Raw genomic sequence first — 27,455 nt, 5'->3', positions numbered from 1 at the left:
CACTTTTTCACCAAGCCAGTTGAGGAAGAAAATGGTTAGCTTCCTTCCTCCTTTCCTTCTTCATCTTTTTCCTCCCTTCCTCCCTTTTTCAGCATAAGGAAAACTTTGCCAGAAACCTCTATCCACACCATCCCCCCCGCACCGGCCATCCCCCTGCATCTCATTATCAGGTTATGTCACATGCCCATGGCCAAACCAATCCCTGACATGGCACATGGAGAAAGGAGTGACCATGGTTAACTGAAACCAGTCAACCTTCACCCCTGGGGTGTGGGAAAGGTTCCATGAAGCCCAGAAAGAAAAACGAGAAGAATGGGGTGGCAGGAGGTGGGCAACTGGATACTGGTTGGGTAGGAAACCAACTCTGCCCCCAGCTCAGCTCTTCTTCTCACAGAAGAGGACATGAGCCTGAGAGACATTTCCTCATACCTAGTCCTACAAGAATTGGTGGCAGGCAGTTGGAGTGAACTCAGTTCTGACTTTTGGATAAGCCACTTATCATAACCTGTTGCTTCTGACCTCAGTGGGCTCAAGCCAAGAACTAGAACTCTGATTCTCTGTGAAAACTTTTCCTTTTAGCATCATCTTAAGTCATGGTCTGAAAGCATTACCAAGGATTGAACCCACGGGTGCTGTACCACTGAGCTACATCCCCAGTTCTTATTATTTTTTATCTTGAGACCAGGTTTCCCTTTGGTACCCAAGCTGGCCTTGAACTTTTGATCCTCCTGCCTCAGTCTCCTGAGTTGCCGAGATTATAGGCATGTGCCACTGTGCCCAACAGGGACATGATTTTTTAGAACTGACTCAAGCTCCAAAGCTTGTATGTCTCTAAGCCCAGCAGAACACTAGTATGAAGTTGCTATGATACAGTGGAAAGAAGATTTTTCAGGCAGACAACAGGTTCAAATATTACCCCTCCCTTATCTGCTGTTGACTGATACCAGCAGAATTCCCTGGCAGACACAGGCAGTGATATTTCTGCTGTGGAGAGTAGCAGCTCCTAACAGGCACCTTGTTGGTGAGATTGTATCAATCAGTGGCCAGTCAGGAAAATGGAAACCATTGGAGATTTTTCCATAGAGCTGTTGTAGTAAAGAAGATTGGTCACAGAGATGTTGAAAGGGCTGGAGGAGCAAAAGCATGACAAGGGTGTAACCCAGAAATCAGGAAGTTATGTATCCCAGGAGCCCACACACCTCATTGCCAAACTGCTACAAGCCATTAACCCAGCCATAAAGTCTTAATTTATTTATTTTTAAAATAGAAATTATAATACATGTATTTCAGAGTGGTACTGTGAAAACTCAAGAAGAGGGCTGGGGATGTGGCTCAAGCGGTAGCGCCCTGGCCTAGCATGCGTGCGGCCCGAGTTCGATCCTCAGCACCACGTACAAACAAAGATGCTGTGTCCGCTGAAAACTAAAAAATAAATATTAAAATTCTCTCTCTCTCTCTCTCTTTAAAAAAGTGGTTTTATTGATATTAACATCACACCATTCTGGAAATTCAAAATAAAATAAGTGGATATTACATGGGAAGTGAAATTTAATGCCTTCATTTTCAGAAAAAAAAAAATTTTAAAAAAAAGAAACTCAAGAAGAAAATTACTCTGAAGGACTTTAGCACAGTATCCCGAAGCTTAGAATGATCACAAAACCCTTTCATCGTCACCGCCATCTTCAATCATCCCAAAGCTTCTGACCATACTACTCTTCTGGGGGCCAGTTGGGGCTTTCACAGGTATTTTACTAGGACCCCCTTTGAATTTCCCAAAAGTTCTCAAATTTCCACAATAACAGTTATGTTTTCAGTCTCATGAGAGGAAAGATAAAATGACAAAAGCTCACATGGATTCCATCACACTGGTGACTGATCTCATAATTGGCTGAATTCTTTAGAGACTAATGGATTCCTTGAGTGACTCTCCTCTGACCTGTGGCCACCTCCTTCAGACTGACAACCTTTCTGCTTATATGTAGATTCCCATTGTTCTCAGGCTAAAGACCTAGTAGTGGCTGGCAAGGTCCTGTATGCTCCCACTTTATCCCTTGCTCATCTCTCCACCTCATTTTTGCCACTTACCGCCATGCTTTCTTTTCTTTTCTCCTTACTCTCTTCCTCCCTTCCTCTTTCTTTCTTCCTTTCTGTTTCTGAGGCAAGGTATCACTTCCTTGCCCAGTCTGACCCCAAACCCTGGGCTCCAAAGATCCTTCTGCCTCAGGCTACCATCAAGTCTTTGGAATTACAGGCACAGTACCACTTTATCAGGCTCCAAGCTTTCTTTAGACATACATCTAGGTTCTCTTTCAGTTCCTTGTACTTTCTCTTACTTCTTCCTGGAATGTTCTTTAAATGTGTGTGTGTGTATGTGTGTGTGTGTGTATAAAATATTTTCTCAATATTTCTGAATCATCTTCCTGGTACCGAGTTGATGTTTTTGGTTATAGGAGATCCAAACATGGACCCAAAGTGACTTAAGCAAGAACAGAAGTTATTGCTTATTAAAGCTGAAACGTCCAACTATAATTTTAACTTCAGGTATGGCTTGATCAGGGACTCAACTAATGATTGTGATTTGGCTCAGATGCCCATCTTAACCAATTGATATGGCCACCCACACTAAACATCCCATCCAAATAACTTCTGTGGTTTCCCAGAAAACATCAGGGACAATTATAAGAAGGATGAATGGGTTCAAGGCATGAAAAACTGCTGTCTTCTCATGTCTCTGCTCTGGAAAAGCCTGCTGGGTGCTCACTCCTTCTTTATCCAAGATGAAGTCATTTCTTACTGTGATACATATTCACAGCTTGTACATCAGGCATTCATCAGCTTGTAATTACATTCTTGTGAACTTGGATGATGCCCACCCACACCAGAATATGAACTCCAAAAAGATAGGCTCTCTCTCTCTCTCTCTCTCTCTCTCTCTCTCTCTCTTTTTCTTTTTTCTCTCTTTCCTTTGTGGTTGTGGATGGAACCCAGGGCCTCACACACGCTTGGCGAGCACTCTACCCCAGCCCAGGTAGGGCTGCTGTGTAAGCATTGCATTCTTTGTGTTGGGCCTGGAACCTACAGGAAGGGATGAATTTGGAACCTAGTTGGGACTAGGCCCAGCCTATTTGAGTTTTCAACTGCATCATCACCTAGATATCAAGTTTTCCCTCCTCTACAAGCAGACTTTGGGACATTTAACCATTCTCTCCCCTGAGAGACAATTTTCCCATGGGATCTAGTAGGCCTGAGTTCCGCAACTTGGGACGTGTGATTCAGGCCAGTCGAGGGGACTCAGTGAATCAGAAGGGAACTGGGGGGAAAAAGGAGGTTAGTCTGGATTAAGAACTTTAAAAAGAGTGATTCATGATCATTGTGGCTGACATTTTAAAAGGCCCAAATACTTTTGGTAACCAGTGTGCTGCTTTGCAGTTTGCCTCCCGTTTATTCTGCGAATGAAGCTGCCCACAGTTGCTCTGGGGTATATCATATTTCATTTTCTGCTTCTCAACCCTCAGTGATGTTTGGCTCCTCAGTTTCCTGTATTTAACTTACCATTGCCAAAGTTTATTTTCATGGATGTTCTTGCACAGCGTAGACACACTGGGCTTTGAGATCAGATAGGCTGCAGTGGGCAACTTGCTTCTGACATCTACTGAGTAACTGAGTTACTGAACCTCTCCGAGTCTCCACTCCCTCCCCAATGGAGTGAGGACAATAATGTCAAGCTTGCAGGGCTTTGGGGAGATTTAGACACAGAGGTTTCTATGCAGCCTGTGCTATGGGGGGATGGCAGAAAGACTGAGAAGAAGCATGTATCTTGTATGAGGCAGGAGAATGGGGAAGCCAGCCCAGCTCTGGTATCTCTGTGTCCTGCCATGGTGTGGGTGTGAGTCTGAGTCCCCAAGAGGAAGTCTGTGGACAGAACTGGAAGGGCTACTTGCCCAGATATAAATTCTACAAGATCTAGACCTGCAGAGCCTAGGAGACACTGTGGGACTTCCACATAGGACTACAGGGGAGGAAGGCTGTGAAGAAGGTGTAGGATGGGCAGCCATCCTGGTTTGCCTAGGACTGAGGGGTTTCCTGAATGCAGGACTTTCAACATTAAAATGGAGACAGAGTTGGCCACCCTGTGAGTGTGTTATGTCTAAGTGGTGCCTGACACTGAAGAGCTTCAGGTTCTTGAGGACTATGGAGCCTCAGATTTCCCAGCATCAGAGTCAGTGCCTGGGGTCCAACCACTAACCTGGCATAGGCCACTGGGGTGGAGATAACAAACCTTACCTCTTCTCAGACATACCCAGAAATAACTGGCTGAAGTTTTGCAAGAGGTCAGAGACCTAGGTTAGAAGATGGGGGAAGAGCTAACAAAATATGGGTTATATGTCATCAGGTGAGGCCTGAGGAAACTTAGGTTCCATACAATAGTCCACATAGTGGTCCACATAGTACCCGGCATTTGCTGTGATTTAAAAAACTTTTTGGTACTGGGGACTGAACCCAGGGGCATCCTACCATTGAGCTAACTCACTAGCCTTTATTTTTTATTTTGAGACAGGATCTCCCTAAGTTGCAGAGGCTGACGTAGAACTTGTGATAGCAAGTGCCCTTTGTTTTATTTATCCCTGATTCCATTAGCCAAATGCTCCAGTGAAGTGTTTCTTGGGGTTGGAATACTCTTCATAAGTAGTCCTGCTGAGTTCCAGCTGTGAGAGTCGGTCTAGTGATTCCCTATTAATAAATATCTCAAAAGCTCTTAGCTGGAAGTAGTCCTCATTGTATTATTATTATTATTATTATTATTTTGTATTGGAGATTGAACCCAGGGGCACTCTATCACTGAGCTGCATCCCCAACCTTCCAACCTTTTTATTTTTTATTTTCAGACAGGGTCTCCCTAAGTTGCAGAGGCTAGCCTTGAACTTATGATCCTCCTGCCTCAGTCTCCTTAGTCACTGGAATTATAGGCATGCACTACCACCCCTGGCTATCTTTTCTGTATTAAAGGAGCCCCTTCCTCCCTCCCTCCCTCCCTTCCTTCCTTCCTTTACTGGAGATCAAACCCAGGGCATCCTGCATGCTAGGCAAATACTCTATCACTGAGTTAGATCCCCAGCCCTTTTCACTTTGAGACAGGGTCTTGCTAAATTGCCCAGACTGACCTTGAACTTTCAATCTCCCTGCTTGAGCTTTCCAAGTTTCTGGGGTTACAGGCCTGCACCACTATGACAAGTAACATCTTTCTGTTTTTAAGAGTCCTTATAGGGCTGGGGATGTGGCTCAAGCGGCAGCGTGCTCGCCTGGCATGCGTGCAGCCCGGGTTCGATCCTCAGCACCACATACAAACAAAGACGTATCTGCCGAGAACTAAAAAATAAATATTAAAAAATTCTCTCTCTCTCTCTCTCTCTCTAAAAAAAAGAGTCTTTATAAAGGGTGACATTGGATTTTTTTTTTTTAAATTAGTTGTTGATGGACTTTATTTATTTATATGCAGTGCTGAGAATTTAACCCAATGCCTCACATGTGTTAGGCAAGTGCTCTACCACTGAGCTACAACCCCAGCCCAAGGATATTGGATTTTATTAAAGACCTGCAGCATCCCTGGTTCTATAAAACCTCAGTGTCCTTCTCTACAAAATAGGGTAAGGGGAATGAAGGAGTGGGAGAGATAAGAACAATCACCTGACTGTTAAGAAGAATGAAATGAGGTAACACATGTGAAATGCTTGACAGGGAGTCCAATACTATCACACTGACAGGTGTCACTGCTGTCCCAGGTCCCATACTGGGGCTATCTTAACTTCTCCTCCAGGCCAGGAAACCCTGTGCCCCTACTAATACCTTCACAGAGGAGTGGCCAACAGAGAACCCAGTCCCAGAACCCAAACTTTTCAGGTAGCATTTGGTAGAAAGATTCAGGCTGGCCAGTTAGGAGACTGGAGAGGTGGGGAAGGAGATTCCTCCAAGAGGAAGACCAAGAGCTAGAGGAGTATGGGTGTCCTGCCTCTGTCCATCCAGTTATGGGGCCTCAGTGCCTCACTGGCCCCCCGTGTGGCATGTTTCCAGAGGGTGGTCTCTGAGGCCTGGCCCACACAGCAGGGTCAATTGAGTGAGGTGCAAGGACTGGGCCTGGTGCAGAGTGAGGAGAGAGTTCTTTTTTTTTTTTTGGTACTGGGGATTGAACTCAGGGGCACACGACCACTGAGCCACATCCCCAGCCCTTTTGTATTTCATTTAGAGACAGGGTCTCACTGAGTTGCATAGTGCCTTACTAAGTTCCTGAGGTTGGCTTTGAACTTGCAATCCTACTGCCTCAGCCTCCCTAGCCACTGGGATAACAGGCGTGCACCACCAAGCCTGGCTGAGAATTCTTGATATTAGATCCAACATGACCTGCCTAAGCAGACTCCATGAAGTTCTTCTGAACCACCACAGGAACTCCACACACTGCCACCCTGCTTCTCTTTCCTATATCCACCTGAGCAGTGCACTTTTGAGGGGGGGTAAGCTGGATCTGCTACATAATTTGTGGGGTCCGGGGCAAAATGAAGATGTGGAGCCTCTGTGTTCAATAATAATTATTGATAATAATTAATGATAATTAATAATAATTAATAATTACCATCCATTCCCAAGATGGTAACATCAAAACATTAAACCAAGAGTAGAAGTTCTTCTAAGTGCTCCCGACTGCATGGGAGTCAGCTCCAGGGGGGCAGTGATAGACATGTCCTCGAACATTACATATTAAGAACTTGGGGGCTGGGGATGTGGCTCAAGCGATAACGTGCTCACCTGGCATGCGCGGGGCGCTGGGTTCGATCCTTAGCACCACATAAAAATGAAATAAAGATGTTGTATCCACCAAAAACTGAAATATAAATATTAAAAAATTCTCTCTTTAAAAAAAAAAAAAGAACTTGGGACAGGGGCTGGGGATGTGGCTCAAGCGCGGGGCGCTGGGTTTGATCCTAAGCACCACATAATAAAAAAGATGTTGTGTCCACTGAAAACTAAAAAATAAATATTAAAAAAGTCTCTCTCTCTTAAAAAAAAAAAAAACACTTGGGACAGGGAACTTGTTTTTTGGGGTGGAAATCAATAGTATAGTCATGGGGCTGTGCAGGTGGAGGCCTGGGGCTCCTAAGCCCATGGAGAATTGGGCCCCCTTGCCTTGTAGGAAAGAGTAGATGGAGCCACAGAGCAGGGCCCGTTGGCAGGCATTAGGGACAGAGCCTTTTGCTGGAGGTGGAGAAGTCTGAGACTGTGGGAGTTAATAAGGCCATTTTGAGAAAGGGAGCCCACACTGAGTTGACACAATGGCTCTAGGTAAACAAACTATTAAGAACCAAGGTCTGGAGCCAAATAGAGGGGGGACTGCATATACACCCATGAATTTTGGAGATAGATGATGCATTCTCCTGGGGTCTCACTCTCTCACCATTCTGGCTCCCAGGGGGCACTGCTCCTTACTTATGGTTTGGCCTAAAGGTGGTCTCCCAGTCCTTCCTTTAAAAAAAATATTTTTAATTGTCAATGGATCTTTTATTTATTTATATTCGGTCTTGGGGATCAAACTCAGAGACTCACACATGCCAGGCAAGCACTCCACCACTGAGCCACAACTCCAGCCTTCCCAGTCCTTTCTTTACCTGAAAAAGGCTGGAACATTATAAAACACTTTATAAAGCTTTGGGGGATATCAAGAAGTAAAAATAAGGAGGCTAATGAATCTGAAGAAGATGACCAAGAGAGGCTTGCCCCTGGGTTTGGCTAGACCCCCTTTTCTAGGGGCAGAGAGGACAGGCAATCTCTCAGCTGCAGCAGGGCACTCTCTGATTTTATTTCCCTTCATCCCTTCTGGAGCTCAGAGGTGGGGTACACACCTTTAGATTAAGCAATTCCACTTTAAAGATTCCACAAAACAACATTCAAGGATGTTCACTGAAGTCTGGTTTGTAATATTGTAATAGGTACATATGTGTATGCATGGGTGGTGTGTGTGTGTATGTGTGTGTGTATATGTAAAACATATTTAATGTTGTGACAGGTCTGGAAGTGTATAGTCCAAACTATTAGCAATAATTATCTCTATAAGAGGGTGGGGGGAGGAGAAGGAGAAGGGAGAGAGTTTCCTTTGCTTCTGCACACTTAATATACCTTTGCTTAGTTTGAATGTTTTACTATTTGTTCCATCATGTATTCATGTGTAAATTGAAGGCTATGTCATTTAAAAACAATGACTTTTTAAAAATTTGAAACAGGGTCTAAGTTGCCCTAGTTGGCCTAGAATTGTGGTCTTCCCACTTTAGTCTCTCCACTAGCTGGGATTACAGGTGTGTACCACCATGTCCCACTTTAAAATGATGATCATTTAAAAAATATGTTATATAAAATTTTGAAAGTTAGGGAAAAGAACCTGATGAAGTTGGAAATCATAGATTCATGGGGATATTGATCCTCATGGTAATTTTATTCCTTCCATTGTTTTTTAGCAGTCTAGGCCAAAGAAGGTGATGTTGAATGTTCCCAAAGGGAGATGGGAAGCTGAGGCACAGGGGACTCAGTAGTTATTCTAGGCATTTGACATTGGTTAGCCCACTTAATCTCTGTGAGGTAGATACCATTAATCCTAGATTTAGGGTGGAGAAAAGCAGCTCAGAGAGATGAAGTTAGCAACCCAAGGTCTAGGAGGGGGCAGGGTGGGGATTCAGACCTTGGTGCCAAAGTTCCTCCTTGGGCGGCCTCCAGTACAGTTCAGTGGGGTGGGGGTGGGGAACAAGTGGCAACATAGGGAAGTAGAAGCCAAGACTGTCTGGGACCCAGCATTCTCATGTGTCTAATGATCTGGCAAAGAGGGCCTTGAGCACTGAGTCTCCTGGGAATGGACTGACCTGTAACATAAAAAACTGTGGCCATTAGCTAGGCAGGAAGGAGACTGGGCCTAGGCCCCGAGGTTTGTTTCCCTTCCCAGCCCCACTAACCTCATGCATGAGTCCTGGAGTAAGAACTGAAATAGATATTCAATTTATTTGTGGGGGTCCAGCTGCTCTGTTTGGAGTCCCCAAGTGAATGGATTGAGACTGCTGGTGGATTGTGCTCTAGGTGCTACAGGAGCCCAAGGCTACCACTGACAGACATGGAGGGGTAGGATTCTTTACTCAGCCTGGGAGGCCTCTGACTACTCTGGAGTCTGAGAAGCTGGGTGGTGCTACATCCAGGGAGGCTTGGGTTACTTTTGTTAGTGTGATTCTTTGTGGTAAAGGTCACTTTGTGGTAAAGGTCACTGAAGGCAGTGGAAACTCCTTTCACAGGGTAGTGTGCAGGGACCTCCAGATGCAATTTACAGCTGGGGAAAGAGTGGGTTGGGTTGTTTTCAGGTGGTTGGAGCTGTGATGTCTGGAGTTCCCCAGGCTAGGGTTCTGCATTTTTGTGTGTGCCCAGAAGCAGGCAGATGATTCCTACCTTTACTGTCTGGGATCCATACTCCAGAGCACGAAACAGTAAACACAGCTTTTGGGAACAGAGGGTCAATGACCAGCTCAAGAGGACAAGAAGGCAGCCAAGTGGTCAGTGAGGTGAGGGGCGGAGCACAAGCTGCCCTAGACCCTACCCCCATCATTAGCATAAGGCTCTGGAGAGGCAGGGAAGGAGGTCTGGCCTGAGAGGGGAGGGCCAAGAGGACTGGAGCTGTCTGGAGCCTCGGAGGCTGCAAGGTCAGCGCTCAGAGTTCTCAAGGCCAGACTTCTAGGGGGAGAGGGGAAAAGAGAGAGCGAGTTGGACTTCTATGAACTTAGGTGACTCAAAGCATTTTCTGCAGGAATCACTATTTACAGAGATCTAGACTCTATCCGGAAAAATTACCTTCTAAAATGACTGGTCAAGGCTGAAAACACTCTACTATATATATAGGTGAAAAAATGAAACGGGGTGACATTAAAAATCTTTTCCTATTTTTAAGACATCTTCATCAAGCCAATGGTAATTTTAAGATAGGGAGGCATAAATATTGCTTAATGTGGTTTAACTTGAAAAAGGAGCCACGTGCTGGTGGTTTGGGCCAGTTTGGCCAGTAAAGAGGGAGAATTGCACAGAGCTACCCTCGGGCTGACCTTTTTACTCTGCCGCCGTCGGGAAACCGTTCGGTGCTCTCCCCAGGCCAGGAAGAACCAGGCTCGAGTGGCGTCAAGTTTGCAGCGGGGTATCGGGCACCAGAGTCCTCTGACAGCCACCCCCACAGCAACTGTACTCCAGCCCGGCAGCCTCAGGGTCTTTACAAGAGTGGGTCTGGGAGGAAGCCGCAGCCTTCCACCGCGGCGCTGGAAAAGATGTGGACACAGAAAGGGAAGCAAGAGTCCGGGGCGGCGCCAGGGGTGGAGGGGTGGGGGGTGTTTCAGTGGACCTAGAGCGCCCAGAAGGCAGGAAGCTCCAAAGTAACTCGCTCTGAAATACGTGATGGACTTCCAGCAGCGCCGTCCTCCAGCTGGCAGGGGAGGAACCCCAGTCACAGAGAGGTTAAGTGACTTGCCCAGGGTCACACAGATGGTGGTAGCGCGTTGTTCTGACTATGCTCCTGGGGTCCTCAGACATCCCAGTCTTGCACAGCGTGAGCCCCTCCCCAGATTCTGATTCTGCAAATAAAGGAGCCCTGGGGGTCTCCTATGGCAGGCCTAGTCCTTTGGTTAGGAGAGGACCGCGTTCCAGCCTGCCACGCACAGTAGGTACCCAGTCCCGCGGCCGCCTCACGCCGGTGCAGCACCGAGCGTGGGGATCAGTTCTGGGCGTGCGGGGCAGCGGAGTAGCATTCAGGAACAGCATGCCGGATGACAGCTCCAAGGCTCAGTGACACGAACGTCATGCAGCCTTGAAGTTACAAGCGGGGACGGAACCTGCAGGTCTAGGTTCTAATGACCCTGAGTCAAAGAAGGCTGTGTATCCTTGGGCAAGTCTCTTTCCCTTCGCTGGGCTGGCTGCGCATGCTCAGTTGCGGGCGGAGCCCCAAGAAGCGGCGGGCGCCCAGCAGCTTTGCACTGACGCCAGCAGCCGCTGGAGGTCACCGCTGGGGGCTGGGCGCGGCGTACTGTCTGTAAGACCCGGCCCGGAACTTGAACCGGAGCCGGAGCCCGAGCCTCGCCGCGTGCAACTCCCGCCGCGCGCAGCCGCTCTGCGCTCCTCGACGGCGCGGCCCCAGGCCCCGCCATAGCCAGCTGCTTCGTTCACCGTCCGGCTGCCACCGCTGGCTCCTCAGTCCTGTCAGCAGGAGCAAGTGAACAGCGGTCCCCCACCGTCGCTAGACCCAGGGGTCCTTTTCGCGGGGCGGCGGACCGACAGGCGGGGTCGAACCCCGCTGCGGCGGCGCAGTGACCAGCAAGGCGGGAGAGCATCTCTTCGGGCCTCGCGGCGCTCCGGAGGGCGGCGTTGCCAGCGCGGCGCGGGCTGTCTGCTGGAGCTGGGAGAGCGCAGATCTCCTCCCCGAAATTCCCCGGAAGCGCGGCGCGGCGCAGCGAGCGCGGCGATGTGAGGGAGGCGGCGGCCCCCGCCTCAGGAAGGGCATGTTCGGAGGGGCGGCCGCGGAGCGCCGCCCGCCCCAGCGCCCCCTCCCCGCGGCCGCTGCCGCCGCCGCGCCCGCTCCGCGATAAAAGGGCGGCCGCTCTGCCTGACGCGAGACCCCGCTCGCCGCCGCCCGCCGAAGCGGCGATGACACGGCGCCCGCGGCGGCCCCGTGGCGCCGGGCGGGCCGTTTGCTGACCGGACCGCGGCCGCCGCCGCCGCCGCCAGCGTGTCCGCCACGCCGCCGCCAGTATGGGCTGCGCGCCGAGCATCCGCATTTCCGAGAGCCGGGCAGCACATCCCGGCGGCAAGGAGGCTGAGGACGCGCCGGTCCCTGCGGCGCCGCGGCAGCCGTCCGTTCGGCCGCTCCTCCCTCACTACTCGAAGAGGGACGCCCAGCCCAGGCCCCGCGGCGCCGGCCGCGCGGAGAACGAGGCTCGCGACGGCACCGGCGCGCAGGTAAGGGACGGCGGGCCGGTGCGCGGTGACACTCGGGCGGCGAGCGGCAGCTTCCCCCAAGGGTGGGTGGGCGCCGTCTCACGCCGCGGTGCCCCTGCCGGGCGTTGGATGGCCTCGACGGACCGCAGCGCCTAGAGGACCCACCAGTCCCTGGCCCCGGATCTACCGGGCTGCGCCTAGGACGCCATCCTAAGCGCGGGGTTGGTTCCTGGGTCAGACCCAACTCCTGGAGCAGCAGGGCCAGCGGAGGCACCAGAATCAGTTTCCCCCTGGAGGGAACACTCAGGGCATTCTGGCGCGCCCCTTGAGGTGCCGGTGGTAGGAAGGGAAGGGCGGCTGATCCTGTGTAGGGCGTAGAACCCTTGTCATCCGGAGTTTTCCCTCTGTCAGCTTTGGACGCGCAATTTTCCATTTTCTTTGGGACTATTAAAATGTAATCTGGAACAACATCAGTTTTGCTTCATTGCACATGTATTTGAGGTTCACGTTTATTAGCATACATATTGTATTTAAAGTGAATGTAATTAGAAAATGCTATCCGAAATGCGATTTTTGAAACATTCAGTAGAACGAAGTTGATCTTTTATTGAACAGTCTCTCTGGGACCTTTTGTGACAGTTTTTTCTTTTTTCCTTTTTTTAAATATTGCATGTCTTCTCCAGCACGTATTGCCTTGGCTTGCGCTTTGTCAAAGTTTTTAGACTTAGTTAAGGTTTTCTAAAGGAAATATAAAAGGTGGTGGTGGGGGGGCGAAGAAAGTTCATTAACATACCTAGCAGCAGTTTTCCAGTTCTCTGGTTTGGAATTTTAGAGCTAGCACTCATGCACTGGTTTATGTTTTATTAAAGTAGTAAAACAGAAAACTTTGGTGGGCTTGGCTGCAGATGGTTGAATATCATCCGTCTCATCATTACCCATTTTTAAGAGTCATTGGCAGAAATTTTTAGTCTCATCATTACCCATTTTTAAGAGTCATTGGCAGAAATTTTTATTTCCTTGATTACGGAGAACAGGTAAATCTCCCAAATTGGAAGGATGTAGTTTGATCACTTATTGTCTTCAATTTCTTTTTTTAAAATTTTTTTCCAGTTGTGTGTGGACTCACTGCTTATATATATTTTTTTAGTTGTTGATGAACCTTTATTTTATTTTTTTAAATATATTTTTAATTGTAGATGGACACAATACCTTTGTTTTATTTGTTTATGTTTATGTGGTGTGGGGGATCAAACCCAGTGCCTGTCACTGAGCCACAACTCCAGCCCCCTGTCTTCAATTTCTAGTACAAATTTCTGCTTTGTCTCTATGAAAAGGAAAAGTTTTTTTTCAGTGTTGCATAACTGAAATGATTTCTCACCTCTCCCTTACTATAAGTGAATATTCCACTTTGTTCTCATTACCAGAAGTTGAATTCCTTCAATAGATTCTTTGAAGAAACCTGTGATTATTAGATTATTAAGCCACACTGCTTTTAATTGTCAGCGGGAAACTTTTGCATTAAACCTAACTAGCTTAAAAAAGAAAAGAAAAGCATAATTACACAGGTGAAGCTTAACATGAAAACTTTAACAACTTTCAAGCTTTTGACCCAAATCTCACATTGATTATTTTACATTAAGTAATATTGAACTTTTAGACTACCAGAGTAACCCTTTTAGTAAGAAGGATTTGATTCTTACAGGTCTTTTTATGGCTGCCTGGATGTCCTTAAATTCACTTAGGTATCTTGTAAGCTTCTCCAGTGCAGCAATTTACTCCATATGCTGGTAGATCCCTGAGTTTCTAAGAGTCCTCATTTCAGATATTCTGCTACCTTGGCAGACCATTTCCTTTTTTGGGGGCCCAGAAAATAAATTCATCCTTACAGTGCCTAATCCAGTGGCATGCATATAGTAGGGGCTTAACAAATGTTTAGTACTTTTTAAATTGTTCACTGAACGATTATACTTTTTCAGTTACTATAATTTGATTCCATAAAGCCTCTAAGGTAAAAATTAAGATATTTCCAGAGGAAAAGTCAGATTATAAATATCAGCAATACAATCACAGACATAATAGTCCCTCCCATACTTGTTATTCATGAGTTGTACATCTGATACCATTTCTCAGTTACAGATATTCGTTTTTGAGTATAACAGGCAATATGGCAGAGGTAAATAGCTTTTTTAAAGTTTAGTATTTTTTTAAAAAAAATTTTAAACTGTAGATGAACAAAATGCCTTTATTTTATTTATTAATTTTTTTTTTTTTTAGAATTTTAATATTTATTTTTTAGATATCGGCGGACACAACATCTTTGTATGTGGTGCTGAGGATCGAACCCGGGCCGCACGCATGCCAGGCAAGCGCGCTACCGCTTGAGCCACATCCCAGCCCCTATTAATTTTTTTATGTGGTGTCAAGGATCACATGTGCTAGGCAAGTGTAATATCACTGAGCTACAACCCCAGCCCAAAGTTCAGTATTTTTTCAATTAAAATTAAGATATACATATACTCTGGAAATTGAGAATTACATGTTAGAGAAAAAGATAAACTTCTTGCAATCTAGCAAGCTCAAATTATTATACAATTGTTTTGAGTTTCTTTATATTATCACCCCAAGATCCAGTTTTTTTTAAATCTTTTTTTTAGTTGTAGATGGACATAATATATTTATTTTTGTTTATTTTTGTGTGGTGTTGGGGACTGAACCCAGGGCCTCACGCATGCGAGGCAAGCCGTCTGCCACAGAGCTACAACCCCAGCCCCCAAGATCTACTTTTAGTTCAGTAAAAGTTTCTTCTTGAAACTTCAGTATATATTTGAGTGGATTTCAACAAATTCAGTGGGAAAAGTTTTTCTATTTCTGTAGCATGTAGTAAATGGCAGTTCCTTAGTAGTGAGGAGATTGATAATTAAATGCATTTTCAGATTAAACAGTATGTGCCCTATACTATAAAGTATCTCATACACGGTCAATGGAGCAGTTTGTGACCTGTTAATAAGTATTACACACACACACACACACAAAAAAAAAAAAAAAAAAAAAAAAACAAAAACAAAAACAAACCGGTTCCATGGTCAAATCAGTTTGGAAAATACTGGCTCAAACTGTTTAGCTAACTTTTTTCATACAGGACTTGTCAGAGAACTTAATTTCTTAAAATAGCCCATGAATCTCAAGTGGTGTTTAGTGTGTACAGCATTTCCCCAACTTGTTTGATTATGGAGCACTTTTCTTGAGGTATATCTTGGGTAGGCCCATGTTAAGACCTGATTGCTTACTTGAGATACCAGTATTCAAAGTACAGGAAATACACCTAACAGTAAAACTCAACAAATGTAATTTACTTCTTAATGATTCCAAAGGTACTGTAGGATCTTGTAGTACATTAGGCTGGGATGGCTCTATGAACTTTTTTAAGTATTACTAAAAATACTCTCTGACTGTTTATTCATTTCAGGAGTTATAGTCTGTGTGGTTACAGATAATGAGTGCTGTGTTCAGTTTGAACACTCATAGTTTTGTTTATTTTTAATCAGTGTGAGCTTTAACTGTAACATTTCAATATTTTCTTGTCAGTCTGTGATTTACTCCATTTCCCTTTTCCTTAGCTAGGACTCAAATTGCCCTTGAAATGTTCATGTGTAGGGGAAGGCCTGCTAGAGGAAACCCTAGGCTTATCCTCCCTTGCTTTTTACAAACTCTCGGTGCACTGCTAAATGGTTAGTCACCCTGCTCAGAGTCTCACTGATCAACTTTATGAGGTGGCAGTCACAATTGTTTTGCTGTGTCCCCCAGGCCTGAAGCATAGTAGGCCTTCTATAAACATTCCTTGAATTAGAGGATTGTGTGAATCAGTGGAAAATCTACCTAGCTCATCTAAAGGAGAAAGAGAAACCAGTTTTCCTATAGTTTGGATTTGTTTTGTAGAAAACTCTCTTCAGTAAAATCTTTTATTCCACCCTAGTGAGCAGCATCAATTTCTCTATAAAGCTCTAAGGATTAGTGCAGCTGGGTGGGTAGTACACCACAGGTGACTGATAAGATGCAGCAATGCTAAACTCTGACCAAGTGTTCATATCTTTGAGGGCTCGCTGAGAATGCTCACTCATAGCTTGTCAGACTATGCTCCCTTTTGCTTCTTTGATTCTTTTTCTCCATTGGCTTTTCTTTTTCATTATCTCTTCCTCTCTTTCTCCAGTCTGCCTCCTTGCTTTTTCCTACCAGCCCCCTTTCCTCCATAAAACTAGCCAAACTAGCCATTTTAGAAACAAAGTTCAGTGGTTTCTCAGTATTTCTTAGCTATTGAATACAGTTTGTTGTCTGGTTTTTAAATTTTGTTTTATTTTGAGACAGGGTCTCACTAAGTTACCCAGATCCTCCTGCCTCAGCTTCTCCAATTGTTAAGATTGTAGGCATACACCATCATACCTGGTTGCCTATTCTGAATTTATAAGTAGATTAATCACATTTTTATATTCACCTAAACTAATTGTGTGTGTGTGTGTGTGTGTGTGAGAGAGAGAGAGAGAGAGACTGAGACTGATTTTGTTTCTCCACCTAGAGATCTTTTGACCTTTGACAGATCTATGGAATTATTGAAAGTTTTCTTCTGAAAGTATAATTGAGAAAATGAGACCTAACTTTCCGCTCCTATCATAAATGACTATAATGTATCTCTAGAGTTCATGGTGGTGAGTTTTATCATTGCATGGTGCCTTTTAGTATATAGGATCTTACTGTCTCAACATGCTTAACTACAAAGATTTTTTTTTTTACATTTTCTTAAATTCCAGTATATACATAAAATGTTTTGTATTTATATCATTCATATATATATATATATATATATATATATATATATATATATATATATATATTGCTATCATTACCACCATAACTTTAAGTGTGATTTTCAAGATGTACATTATGTCATAATTCTTTCACCTCAGACCCACCCCAGCACAACCTGGATGGACTCTTTCTTTGTTGAAGTGAGGGTGGTGATGGGGCCTGTGGTCCCTTCTTGAACCAGTGTTCCCTTTGAAGTGGCTTGTGACACTGGTTTCCTTTGGATGGCTTGCCCATTTGGACTGGGTTCTTAAACAGGAGAAGGGTCAAGATGTGAGGCCACAGAGCGAGACAGCTGTCTCAGAATAAAATAAAATGCATTAAAGGACAGAATATATATATATATATAAAATATATATAATTATTTATATATATATATAAATTAAACAAAACAGAAAGAGAAGTTACTTAGGATATGAGTAAGCCCTTAGTTTTGCCCAAGGGCTGTGGCTTCAGCCTGGTTTTTTAGTACAGTGAGGCAGTAGGAGGCAATGGACCCTCAAGTTCTTAGAGTGCAAACTATTTTATTAGTAATATCACCATTTCTTAGATACCCTTTATGTTTTAAGCACCCTGCTAGATGTATCTCAGATGTTCTCATTTAATCCTTGAAACCCTGTGGGTGGCTGGCATCATTTCCCCTTTTGCAGATGAGGCAGATACTAGGTTAGATACTTTCCCAGGGTCATACATTTAAGCTGGGATCAAATCCATTGTTCCTGGCCCTCATCATTTGGTTGTGCCGATAACTACCTAGGTTGCATTGCATCTTCCATTCTCTGGCCCTCTCTTAGGCTTTAGGTGACTGCTTAAAAAGCAGTCATTCTGAATTTGCATCACCAGGATTTTAAGTCTTTGTGAAAAAATTGGTTATAGCCCTATCTTAGGCTCCTGGGTTTGTGGAAGTTGTAACATCTTCAGCCCTATTCCAGTTAACTCCTGAAATTAACCATCTTGTGACACTCTCTGGTCTTTCCTCTTTGTTGTCTGAAACACCAGTTGGTGGGGAATCCTTGGGTCTCTTTCCCTTCTCCCTCCTGCTCAGGCTACAGACAGCCTTCCTTAGCCAGGAGCTGATTCTTCCCACTGACTTCTGCCAGAAGTGCCTTTTCCTTAGGCCTGCATGTTGGCATCCTCCAAGAGTTATTAAAGGCCAGCTGGAAATTTTCCTGAGCCCCTGGCTGGGCTTGCACTCTTTTCTGTGTTCTTGGGAACTTGACCCCCTGTAACCTTTGTAAGCCTAGAATTACTATTTGGGGTCTTCTCCTAGATTGTAGGCTACTTAAGGGTAAGGACTATGCCCTGGTTTTATTTCAGTTCCTAAATGCTTGGCATACTTAGCAAATACTTGGATAAATACATTAGTCTTTGAGGCTGTCAGGGCTTCATGTTCCCCAGGTCTATCACCTTGTTTATATTTAACAAAAATTATTAGGGTATTGTTGTGTGTATTTTAAGAAAAAGCCAGAATATCCTTGAGCCAGTGATTAATCTTTGGGGTTATTAGAAAAACTTTTGCCTCTAGTTTTGGCAGTGTTCAGGTTGAGCAGTGTTCCTAGGTACCCTCCTTCTGTTCTACTTTTGTTATGCTCTGTTTGGTAAGAAGAGTGGTGAAATATCATGTTAGAGCATTGTTTTGACAAGTTTTGTGCTGCAGTTTCTTAGCTACAGGCGTGATGTGCAGTTTGACCATCCACACAGACCAGAAGGATATTGCAAAGTTCCCTGAACTTTGAGCATGATCTCAAGGAACTCTAGGATGGTGGGCTTGCCAGTGCTTTCATTCTGTATGGGTTGAAAAATGCACCTTTGGTCTGTTGAGTTCATCTCTGTCACTACAGAATGGCTGCTCTCTCACTTTGCTAGTGGAAGAGCTCAAAAGTTCCCATGTTATCCTGGGATGTTTGGAGTTTGAAGCAGTTCCCCAGTGAGATGTTTAAGAATACAGGAATAGGAGCCAGAGACTTAGGTTTAGGCCATGTGATATTTGGTAAGTTCTGATCTTGGGTTTTCTCAAGTGTAAAATGAGGTTAGAATACCTGGATTGTAATGAGGATTACTTAAAATAATCTCTGTGAAAGTGTTTTGTGAATTCTAAGACATTATCACATGCAAGGATTGATCATTTTCTCAGTATCCTTTTTTTTTTGTACCAGAGGATGGTATTTCGTTGTGGTTTTTGTTTGCATTTCCTTGGTGGTTGGTGATTTTGAGTACTTTTTCATGTGGTTATTGATCATTTATTTATGTAACTTTCCTTTTGAAGTTTTTAACACTTTTTAATCAAAAGGAAATGTAAACATAATAATCTCTGGGTAGGGAAGGACTTATTAATGAGCAAGTTACACAAGGGATTAACCATAAAGGAAAGTGTCAATAAATTCAGTATATTAACTTTTCATCAAAAGAGAATGGAAAGGAGAGCCACTGACTGGAAGAAACATATTTTTAGTACCTAATGTCAATAAAGGATTAGTATCTAAAATATATTTGGAACTGCTGGATACAGTGGCCAACATTTGTAATGCCAACAACTCTGGGAGGCTGAGGCAAGAGGATTTCAAGTTCCAGGTCAGCCTCAGCAATTTAGACACTGTCTTAAAAAATAAAAAGGGCTGGGGATGTAGCTCAGTGGTAAAGTTCTGTCTTTAGTTCTAAAGTAAATCAATGAATCAGTTAGTAAATAAGGAGCTCTTATAAGTCAATAAGAAAAAGACAGCCAGTTGAAAAATGGATGCAGACTTGGAGAGGCATTTCACTAAAGAGGCAATCAAATTCCTAATACTTCTATGAAAAGATTGTTATTGGGGGAAATGCAAATTAAAACCACAGCAAAATAACGTTTTACATCTACCAAATTGGCAAATATTAAAAGCCTGACAGTATTTTGAGAAATTCCTGGACACTGTCCTTAGAGGTGTAAATTGTTTCAACCATTAAGGGAAACCCATTGTTGTTACTTAGTAACAACAATGAAAGTGAACATGTGACTCTGTGACCTACCAATTTTGCTCCCAGAAACACTTACACATCTTTACTAGAAATGTGTACTAGAATGTGCATAGTGGCATAGTTTTAAGTCTGAAACTTTTCCATAAACCAGAATGTCCATCAACAACATAAAAGATAAAACAAGTTGTGATACACTTTTAAGAAAGGAATACTTGAGCTGGGGTTGTGGCTTAGTGGTAGAGTGTTTGCCTAGCATGTGTGAGGCATTGTGTTCCAACCTCAACACCACATAAAAAAAAAATAAATAAATAAACAAAATAAAGGTATTGTATCTACAATTAAAAAAATATTTAAAAATAATATAAAAAAAGAAAGGAATACTTTACCACCGTAAAATGTATTATAGGTTCAGGTATAGCTATAGGTCAATCTCAGCTTAATGTTGAGAGAAGGTCAAGTTATGGAAGAATTTTGCAAAGTACAATTCTTTTTATTTAAAAAAACATTTTTATTTAAAACTTAATAGCTAAGCAATATATAGGAATATATGCACACCCAGAGATGTTAAAGCTATGAAGAAAATCAAAGAAACAATTATTATAAAATTCAGTTAGACAGGGAGCTGGGGTTATGGCTCAGTGGTAGAGCACTTGCCTGGTACATGCGAGGCACTGGGTTTGATTCTCAGTACCACATAGAAATAAATAAATAAAATATACAATTTGTTAAAAATTTTTTCAGTTAGACAAAGTTTAAGGATTTAAATGGTTAATGGGTTGAGTGCCTAATATAGAGGATATAGGAGGAATGTGCCAGACTCTGCCATTTTACTTTTTAGGGAAGTTGGATAGGTCTCTGACCTGAAAGTGACTGATGGGCCTTGAGGGATGGAATTGATGTATAAGGAGGAGGCAAGAGCTTGGTCTGAATTGGTCATGAGGTGCAGAGAGGGTTTTGACCTGGGCTGAGAAGAGGACTTGGGTGAGTGGAAAATGGGGGAAGAGGGTGGCAAGGGAAATGGTGGCTTGAGATCATGAGGAGGCTTCTGGGATAGAAAGGAAGGCCTGAAAACCAGGATGAAGAGTTTGAAGTCTATCTTGTAAACCTCAGAAAGCTCCCAAAGGCCTTTCATTTTCAGCAGGGTGGTTATAGGATAAACATGTTTTATGAAGATTAAGTTTTAGGCAGAAATTGCAGTGGTGAGTGAAGAAAAGCTAGAGGTGGGCACCAACCAGGTCCTGTGGCGGTGGTTCAAGCAGGAGGTATGACCAGGTGATTTGGGAAAGGAGGAAATGAGCAAAGGAGGAACAGAGGCTGGAACAGATTGGATTTGTGCAGTGAAGGGGTAGAGAAATGAAGGGTGACTCAGAGATTCGGGTTTACGGGCTTAGAAGGACTGTGATAACAGGCCACAATTTGTACAGTGCTTTATGGTTTGCCAGATGCTATTTTTGTACATCATCTCATCCCCTGTGAGGTAGAAAGGAGGGATTTTATTTTCCCTGTTTAAGACTTAAAGAAGCAGAAACTCTCCAAGTTTGTGGTGACCAACTACAGAAACAGGTTCACTTTAATAGCATAGGGTAAATGCCAGAGGAGAGAGAGTTTAGGGAGTTTTTTAGAAAACCTTTTTAAAAGGTTTTCTAAAAGTAAGCATTTACTTTTCCTCATTTCACTCATTCCACCATGTTTATTGCTGAAACTTGAAACATACAGGAAACAACAAAGTTCACTAAGAAGTTACTTGAATTGCATGGTCAGGAGACAGCCTCTCATAAAATGGTGGCGTGTTTCCTTCCATTCACGTTTATTGCTTTAAATAACTGTAATTAAAAACTTTTAAAAACAGATTTGTTCTTTAGTTCTAGGAAATATTTAGCTATTATTTACTCAAATATTTCCCCCCTTTTCTCTCATTTCTCTTCTTCCTTTTGCAGCTTCCCAAAAGAGAGGATTTAGACACAGCTTGATCTGCATGCCTCCTGCCTTTCTTTTCCTTCCTCTCTTGATGCTGTCTTTGGGATGCTGTCTTTGGGAAGATGTCTTGGTTCAGTCTTTTAGCTCACTAATCCATTCCTCAAGGCCTACACAGCTCCTTAGCCCATTGAATTTTTAAATTTGACTAGTTTTGTGTTCAAGATTTATGGTTTGTTCTTTTTTCATAATTGCTTATTCATGTTTTATGGTTACAACATACTCCCTTATCTCTTTGAGGATATTAATTATACTCACTTTAAAGTCCTATTCTGATTGCTGTTTATTTAAAACATTTTTTATTATGGTATAATGTGGGCAACAAAGTATACAAAATCCTTAAGTGTACAGCTTGATGAATTTATACCTATGTATGCTCCCAGTTGACCATCACTCAGATCAAGACAGAACATTTCCTGTACTTCAGAAGGCTGCCATAGGTCTCTGCAGTGGTTTTTAGAATTTTAAACATTTTATTTTGAAAAACCTCAAGCATACTGCATATTACTTAAACTATTTTTAGGTATACAGTTCAGTATACCTAAAGTATATTCACATTTTTTTAGATTTTTTAAGATGGAAACAATATCTTTATATTTATTTTATTTATTTTTATGTGGTGCTGAGGCTTGAACTCACTGTCTCACATGTATGAGGCAAGCGCTCTACTGCCCCATATATTCACATTTTTATGCAAGCATCACCACCATCCATCTTTGTAACTTTTTCATCTTGTAAAAACTGAAATTGCACATCCATTAACCAATAACTGCTAATTCTCTTTCCTGCCCCTGGCAACCTCCATTCTCCATTCTCTGTGAACTCAACTATTGAAGGTACCTCCTTTATGTGGAATCTTACAGTTGTTCTTTTGTGACTGGCTTATCTTACTTAGCATAATGGTGTCAAGGGTTATACCATGTGTCATATTTTAATAATCCAGTTGCTTATTTTAATATGTTTGACTTCATGATTATACCATTTTTATAATGAGTTCCTTTTGAAGACTGAATAATATTCCATTGTTGTATGTACCACATTGTATTTTTAAAAAATATTTTTAGTTGTAGATGAACACAATACATTTATTTTTTTTTATTTTTTTTTTTTGATTTGTACATTTTATTTTTTTTTTTTATTTTTTTTTTTTAAATGTTTTTTTTTTTTTTTTAAATTTTTTATTGTGGGTTGTTCAAAACATTACAAATTTCTTGACATATCATATTCCACACTTTGATTCAAGTGGGTTATGAACTCCCACCTTTACCCCATACCCAGATTGCAGAATCACATCAGTTACACATCCATTGATTTACAAATTGCCATACTAGTGTCTGTTGTGCTCTGCTGCCTTTCCCGTCCTCCACCCTCCCCCCTCCCCACCTCTCCCCTCCCCTCCCCTCCTCTCTCTCTACCTCCTCCACTGTATAACCCTGAGGGTCTCCTTCCATTACCATGCAATTACCCTTCTCTCTCCCTTTCCCTCCCACCTCTCATCCCTGTTAAATGTTAATCTTCTTCTCCTGCTCTTCGTCCCTACTCTGTTCTTAGTTACTCTCCTTATATCAAAGAAGACATTTGACATTTATTTTTTAGGAATTGGCTAGCTTCACTTAGCATAATCTGCTCTAATGCCATCCATTTCCCTGTAAATTCTATGATTTTGTCATTTTTTAATGCAGAGTAATACTCCATTGTGTATAAATGCCACATTTTTTTTATCCATTCGTCTATTGAAGGGCATCTAGGTTGGTTCCACAGTCTTGCTATTGTGAACTGTGCTGCTATGAACATCGATGTAGCAGTGTCCCTGTAGCATGCCCTTTTTAGGTCTTTAGGGAATAGACCAAGAAGGGGAATAGCTGGGTCAAATGGTGGCTCCATTCCCAACTTTCCAAGAAATCTCCATACTGCTTTCCAGATTGGCTGCACCGATCTGCAGTCCCACCAGCAATGTACAAGTGTACCCTTTTCCCCACATCCTCGCCAGCACTTGTTGTTGTTTGACTTCTTAATGGCTGCCAATCTTACTGGAGTGAGATGGTATCTTAGGGTAGTTTTGATTTGCATTTCTCTGACAGCTAGAGATGTTGAACATTTTTTCATGTACTTGTTGATTGACTGTATGTCCTCCTCTGAGAAGTGTCTGTTCAGGTCCTTGGCCCATTTGTTGATTGGGTTGTTTGTTCTCTTATTGTCTAATTTTTTGAGTTCTTTGTATACTCTGGATATTAGGGCTCTATCTGAAGTGTGAGGAGTAAAGATTTGTTCCCAGGGTGTAGGCTCCCTATTTACCTCTCTTATTGTTTCTTTTGCTGAGAAAAAACTTTTTAGTTTGATTAAGTCCCATTTGTTGATTCTAGTTATTAACTTTTGTGCTATGGGTGTCCTATTGAGGAATTTGGAGCCCGACCCCACCGACTGTAGATCGTAGCCAACTTTTTCTTCTATCAGACGGCGCGTCTCTGATTTGATATCAAGCTCCTTGATCCATTTTGAATTCACTTTTGTGCATGGCGAGAGAAAGGGATTCAGTTTCATTTTGTTGCATATGGATTTCCAGTTTTCCCAGCACCATTTGTTGAAGATGCTATCCTTCCTCCATTGCATGTTTTTAGCCCCTTTATCAAATATAAGAAAGTTGTAGTTTTGTGGATTGGTTTCTGTGTCCTCTATTCTGTACCATTGGTCCACCCGTCTGTTTTGGTACCAGTACCATGCTGTTTTTGTTACTATTGCTCTGTAGTATAGTTTGAAGTCTGGTATCGCTATACCGCCTGATTCACACTTCCTGCTTAGCATTGTTTTTGCTATTCTGGGTCTTTTATTTTTCCATATGAATTTCATGATTGCTTTCTCTATTTCTACAAGAAATGCCGTTGGGATTTTGATTGGCATTGCATTAAACCTATAGAGAACTTTTGGTAATATCGCCATTTTGATGATGTTAGTTCTGCCTATCCATGAACAGGGTATATTTTTCCATCTTCTAAGATCTTCTTCTATTTCTCTCTTTAGGGTTCTGTAGTTTTCATTGTATAAGTCTTTCACCTCTTTTGTTAGGTTGATTCCCAAGTATTTTATTTTTTTTGAAGATATTTTGAATGGAGTGGTTGTCCTCATTTCCATTTCAGAGGATTTGTCGCTGATATACAGGAATGCCTTTGATTTATGCGTGTTGATTTTATATCCTGCCACTTTGCTGAATTCATTTATTAGCTCTAATAGTTTCTTTGTAGAGCCTTTTGGGTCTGCTAGGTATAGAATCATATCATCTGCAAATAGTGATAATTTAAGTTCTTCTTTTCCTATTTTGATGCCTTTAATTTCTTTCGTCTGTCTAATTGCTCTGGCCAATGTTTCGAGAACTATGTTGAACAGAAGTGGAGAGAGAGGGCATCCCTGTCTTGTTCCAGATTTTAGAGGGAATGCCTTCAGTTTTTCTCCATTCAGAATGATGCTAGCCTGAGGCTTAGCATAGATTGCTTTTACAATATTGAGGTATGTTCCTGTTATCCCTAGTTTTTCTAGAGCTTTGAACATAAAGGGATGCTGTACTTTGTCGAATGCTTTTTCCGCATCTATCGAGATGATCATATGGTTCTTATTTTTAAGTCTATTGATGTGGTGAATAACATTTATTGATTTCCGTATATTGAACCAGCCTTGCATCCCAGGGATGAATCCTACTTGATCATGGTGTACAATTTTTTTGATATGTTTTTGTATCCGATTCGCCAGAATTTTATTGAGGATTTTTGCATCTAGGTTCATTAGAGATATTGGTCTGTAGTTTTCTTTCTTTGAAGTGTCTTTGTCTGGTTTAGGTATCAGGGTGATGTTGGCCTCATAGAATGAATTTGGAAGTTCTCCCTCCTTTTCTATTTCCTGAAGTAGCTTGAAAAGTATTGGTATTAGTTCTTCTTTAAAGGTTTTGTAAAATTCTGCTGTATACCCATCTGGACCTGGGCTTTTCTTAGTTGGTAGTCTTTTTATGGTTTCTTCTATTTCCTCAATTGATATTGGTCTGTTTAGGTTTTCTATATCCTCCTGACTCAATCTGGGCAGATCATATGACTTAAGAAATTTATCGATGCCTTCACTATCTTCTAATTTGTTGGAGTATAAGGATTCAAAATAGTTTTTGATTATCTTCTGTATTTCTGAAGTGTCTGTTGTGATATTGCCTTTTTCATCCCGTATGCTAGTAATTTGAGTTCTCTCTCTTCTTCTCTTCGCTAGCATGGCTAAGGGTCTGTCGATTTTGTTTATTTTTTCAAAGAACCAACTTTTAGTTTTGTCAATTTTTTCAATTGTTTCTTTTGTTTCAATTTCATTAATTTCAGCTCTGATTTTAATTATTTCTTGCCTTCTACTTCTTTTGCTGTTGTTTTGCTCTTCTTTTTCAAGGATTTTGAGATGAAGTATGAGATCATTTATTTGTTGGTTTTTTCTTTTTTTAAGGAATGAACTCCAAGCAATGAATTTTCCTCTTAGAACTGCTTTCAATGTGTCCCATAGATTCCGATATGTTGTGTCTGTGTTTTCATTAATCTCTAAGAATTTTTTAATTTCCTCCTTGATGTCTTCTATAACCCATTGATCATTCAGTAACTTATTGTTCATTCTCCAAGTGATGTATGCTTTTTCCTTCCTTCTTTTATCGTTGATTTTCAGTTTCATTCCATTATGATCAGATAAGATGCATGGTATTATCTCTACTCCTTTATATTGTCTAAGAGTTGCCCTGTGACATAATATATGATCTATTTTTGAGAAGGATCCATGTGCTGCTGAGAAAAAAGTGTAACTGCTTGATGTTGGGTGGTATACTCTATATATGTCAATTAGGTCTAGGTTATTAATAGTGTTATTGAGTTCTATAGTTTCCTTATTCAACTTTTGTTTGGAAGATCTGTCCAGTGGCGAGAGAGGTGTGTTGAAGTCTCCCATGATTATGGTATGGTGGTCTATTAGACTCTTGAACTTGAGAAGAGTTTGTTTGACGAACATAGCTGCACCATTGTTTGGGGCATAAATATTTATGATTGTTATGTCTTGTTGTTGTATGGTTCCCTTAAGCAGTATGTAGTGTCCCTCTTTATCTCTTTTGATTAACTTTGGCTTGAAATCTATTTTATTTGATATGAGTATGGACACTCCTGCTTGTTTCCGAAGTCCATATGAGTGATATGATTTTTCCCAACCTTTCACCTTCAGCCTATGTATGTCTTTTCCTATCAAATGCGTCTCCTGTAGGCAGCATATTGTTGGGTCTTGTTTTGTGATCCATTCTACTAGCCTGTGTCTCTTAATTGGTGAGTTTAAGCCATTGACATTTAGGGTTATTATTGAGATATGTGTTGTTCTTCCAGCCATATTTGTTTATTTCTGTTACTAAACATGGTTTGTTTTCCTCTTTGATTATTCCCCCCCCCCTTTATTGTCCTACCTCCCACTGTTGGTTTTCATTGTTATTTTCCATTTCCTCTTCCTGTAATGCTTTGGCGAGGATGTTTTGAAGAGATGGTTTTCTAGCTGCGAATTCTTTAAACTTTTGTTTATCGTGGAAGGTTTTAATTTCATCTTCCATCCTGAAGCTTAATTTCGCTGGATACACAATTCTTGGTTGGAACCCATTTTCTTTCAGTGTTTGAAATATGTTATTCCAGGATCTTCTA

General features: G+C 42.3%; 2 protein-coding genes across 6 annotated transcripts in view; one reads left to right on the top strand and one right to left on the bottom strand.

Moving 5' to 3' along the window:
- Nucleotides 1–27,455, bottom strand: part of Znf774 (zinc finger protein 774) — a 596,184-nt gene that overhangs the window by 395,772 nt on the left and 172,957 nt on the right.
- Pde8a (phosphodiesterase 8A) overlaps nucleotides 11,166–27,455 on the top strand; it is a 166,301-nt gene continuing 150,011 nt past the window's right edge. For 4 of the 5 annotated variants that reach the window (XR_011706711.1, XM_071608578.1, XM_027955601.3 and 1 more), the window contains exon 1: nucleotides 11,167–12,012. Coding sequence is in view for 4 of the 5 variants with exons in the window: in XM_071608578.1 (XP_071464679.1) it covers nucleotides 11,806–12,012 (207 nt within the window). In the remaining variant the exon portion in view is untranslated. Of the gene's footprint in view, nucleotides 12,013–27,455 lie in introns of all 5 variants that reach the window. The other variant, XM_071608579.1, reaches the window with a different exon arrangement.

Source organism: Marmota flaviventris, chromosome 2 (assembly GCF_047511675.1).
Source record: "Marmota flaviventris isolate mMarFla1 chromosome 2, mMarFla1.hap1, whole genome shotgun sequence".
Classification (NCBI taxonomy): Eukaryota; Metazoa; Chordata; class Mammalia; order Rodentia; family Sciuridae; genus Marmota; species Marmota flaviventris.
Note: the sequence above shows the minus strand (reverse complement) of the source record. Positions and strands in the feature narration are given on the sequence as shown.